At 50.5% G+C, this 3,304-nt stretch overlaps 1 protein-coding gene across 1 annotated transcript; it reads left to right on the forward strand.

The window, feature by feature from the left end:
• Window positions 1–620: 620 nt before the first annotated feature.
• LOC105545351 (keratin-associated protein 5-11-like) lies at window positions 621–1,607 on the forward strand. The gene has a single exon (XM_011988261.1). The coding sequence runs from the start codon at window positions 621–623 to the stop codon at window positions 1,227–1,229; it is 609 nt and encodes a 202-aa protein (XP_011843651.1). The 3' UTR covers window positions 1,230–1,607.
• The last annotated feature ends 1,697 nt before the right edge of the window (window positions 1,608–3,304 follow it).

Genomic DNA, 3,304 nt, shown 5'->3' on the forward strand with positions numbered 1-3,304 from the left:
CAGCAAGCTCCAGAATAAGCACTTAAAATCCCCGTCCCAGTCAACACTCCAAACCTTCCAACAAAGTCTTACACCGAAAAGGACCCTGCCGAGCTGAGGGCTGAAGCCCCGTGTCCTGGGACCTTTGGAAACAGCCCGCGGGCCAGGAGCTGCTGTGGACCGTGAAGGTGTAAGGCCCAGGCATGTCCCAAGCAAGACGCGTGGCTCCAGCAGAGGAATCTTCCCGGGAGCAAGCCAGGAGCCCTGGGCTCAAAATCACCCTCAGCAAGACCAAGGCCTCTGAGCGAGTCACTGCCTGCTCATCGCTTCCTTCTGGTCACATGGAAAGGCGAACTCACCGCGGGACACTTGCTAGTGTTTACTAAGGGGCAGCTTCCATGGCAGACCTGACAGCACATTCGAGAACAGTGCGAGGAAAACAGGAGTTATTTATAAAAATGCAAAGCACAAGAGAATACCGGGACCAGTGGCACAAGCAGGAACCAGGAAGTGACCGTGTGCCCAGCCTCTCACCTGACCCTGGGCAGGAGTATAAAGAACCCGGGCTCGGGGAGTTCCACACCTGCACACCTTCCTCTCACCTGCTCCTCTACCTGCTCCACCCTCAATCCACCAGAACCATGGGCTGCTGTGGCTGCTCTGGAGGCTGCGGCTCCGGCTGTGGGGGCTGTGGCTCCAGTTGTGGGGGCTGTGGCTCTGGCTGTGGAGGCTGTGGCTCCAGCTGCTGTGTGCCCGTCTGCTGCTGCAAGCCCGTGTGCTGCTGTGTGCCAGCCTGTTCCTGCTCTAGCTGTGGCTCCTGTGGAGGCTCCAAGGGGGGCTGTGGCTCCTGTGGGGGCTCCAAGGGGGGCTGTGGCCCTTGTGCCTGCTCCCAGTGCAGCTGCTGTAAACCCTGCTGCTCTTCCTCAGGCTGTGGGTCATCCTGCTGCCAGTCCAGCTGCTGCAAACCCTGCTGCTCCTCAGGCTGTGGGTCATCCTGCTGCCAGTCCAGCTGCTGCAAACCCTGCTACTGTTCCTCAGGCTGTGGGTCATCCTGCTCTCAGTCCAGCTGCTGCAAACCCTGCTGCTGTCAGTCCAGCTGCTGCAAACCCTGCTGCTGTCAGTCCAGCTGCTGCAAGCCCTGTTACTGCTCCTCAGGCTGTGGGTCATCCTGCTGCCAGTCCACCTGCTGCAAGCCCTGCTGTTCCCAGTCTAGCTGCTGTGTCCCCGTGTGCTGCCAGTGCAAGATCTGAGGCTCTGGACTCAGGCCTCATGTGAGTCCTGCTAATCCTGTCTTCCGAAGCTGTGACTTGTGCTTCATTGTTGAGCCTCAAACCACTGCTCAGAGTCCATTCCCCGCTATAGAATGAAGCCATATCTGGCTGCCTTTTCCTAAGGAGAGTTGACCCTAATTAATGTCCATTGTCTCTACTAACAAATTCTCTTCCCAAGTCACCTGCAACTAGGCTGAATCACCCCTCACCCGCTAGCCTTGCCTTTGCTCATCTATTCAGAGGCCTAAGCTCCTGAATCCACTTGTAGTCCTGTCTTTTCCAGCTAGAGCAGCTGGCCATGAGCATCCCACCTGCAACAAGGTGTGCGTTTAAGAGGCTTCCTTGGAGTGGCTTTGCATGTCCAAAGCTCTGCTTTATCTTAAATGGAAACTAATAAAAATACCGTGCTGACAAACTGAAACACATACCTTGCTGATTTCTCTGTTGTTCGGCGTCATTACTCTGGCTATGGCTACGGTTTTCTTGTTCTTGTTGTATTTCGGACTGCTTGGGTCTGATGGTGATGTCGGTGGAAGGTGCTAGGATGGGGCTAGCTGTCTCCCCTGCCTCTCGTCTCCTTCCCGGCTGACCCCTCTTTTCTCAGAACCCCTCTCTCCCCAGGTCTTTCCAGCTATGGATCTGATGGAGACAGAACTGTTCCTCAGGTGAGGGCCACAGAAGCAGAAGATGCTGCTGAAAACTACAGGGGGTTGGGTGAGGGGCGGGCGCGGTGGCTCACGCCTGTAATCCCAGCACTTTGGGAGGCCGGGGGGGCAGATCACCTGAGGTCAGGAGTTCGAGACCAGCCTGGCCAACATTGTGAAACTCTGTCTCTGCTAAAAATACAAAAATTAGCCGGGTGTGGTGGTGTGGGCCTGTAATCCTAGCTACTCAGGAGACTGAGGCAGGAGAATCACTTGAACTCAGGAGGTGGAGGTTGCAGTGAACCTTGCACCATTGCACTCCAGCCGGGCGATAGAGCAAGACTCTATCTCAAAAAAAAAAAAAAAAAAGAGGCAATATTAATAGAGTTGAATTATTTATTTCAAGTTATTTGGAAACACAGTAATTTATTGGTGGGATATGCCCTAAGCATAGAAAGAACACTAAAATAAAATTCCTAAGCTGTTTTTAGAAGTCATGGTGGCAGTGGGAGTATGGTTGATATCCTGCTGTGAATGTTGTATGGAAAAAGCAAATGCATAAATTAGGTTGGTATCAGAACTAGAATTTTTAGTGTGGAACTGATGAGGTTAAGTAAAAACCTTGTCATCCTGAATTTGAATTAGACATATCGATATGAAATCATGATGTATTTTATCCATCCCATGATGTATTATATCCATTTTTATATAGGAAACTATAAAAATAGTTTCCTCCTCCACTGAAAGACTCAGAAACAATGAGCCATCCTGTAGCAGTGAACACGCCCAGCACCAATTGTTGTCTTCAAATGCTGTTTATTGTATCTCCTTGGAACCTGGCTTTTCTGATGAATCGGCTGGAAGTGAACAAGATAAATCTAGAACATCTTGTCATCCCAGAAAGCAGAGATGATAACTAAGACTAAAGCAGTCATATCAAAAGAACTAAAGAGTCAGCAGGGCAAGGTGGCTGACGCCTGTAATCCCAGCACATTGGGAGGCTGAGGCGAGTGGATCACTTGAGGTCAAGAGTTCGAGACCAACCTGACCAACATGGTGAAACCTTGTCTCTACTAAATATAAAAAATTAGCCAGGTGTGGTGGTGCATGACTCTAATCCCAGCTACTTGGGCGGCTAAGGCAGGAGAATCTTTTGAACCTGGGAGGCAAAGATTGCAGTGAGCTGAGATGGCACCATTGCACTCCAGCCTGAGCAACAAGAGCAAGACTTCATCTCAAAAAAAAAAAAAAAAGGGTAAGAGTCAAACATGGAGAAACTCTCTATATCTCTATAGATGGACCTGGGACAATCTGAACACCAATTTCTTAACTGGACTGATACACATCAAGTATGTTTAAACTAGGAGTGAGTAATCATACACACACACACACACACACACACACAAATAA

This window comes from Mandrillus leucophaeus, unplaced genomic scaffold (assembly GCF_000951045.1).
Source record: "Mandrillus leucophaeus isolate KB7577 unplaced genomic scaffold, Mleu.le_1.0 Scaffold325, whole genome shotgun sequence".
Lineage (NCBI taxonomy): Eukaryota > Metazoa > Chordata > Mammalia > Primates > Cercopithecidae > Mandrillus > Mandrillus leucophaeus.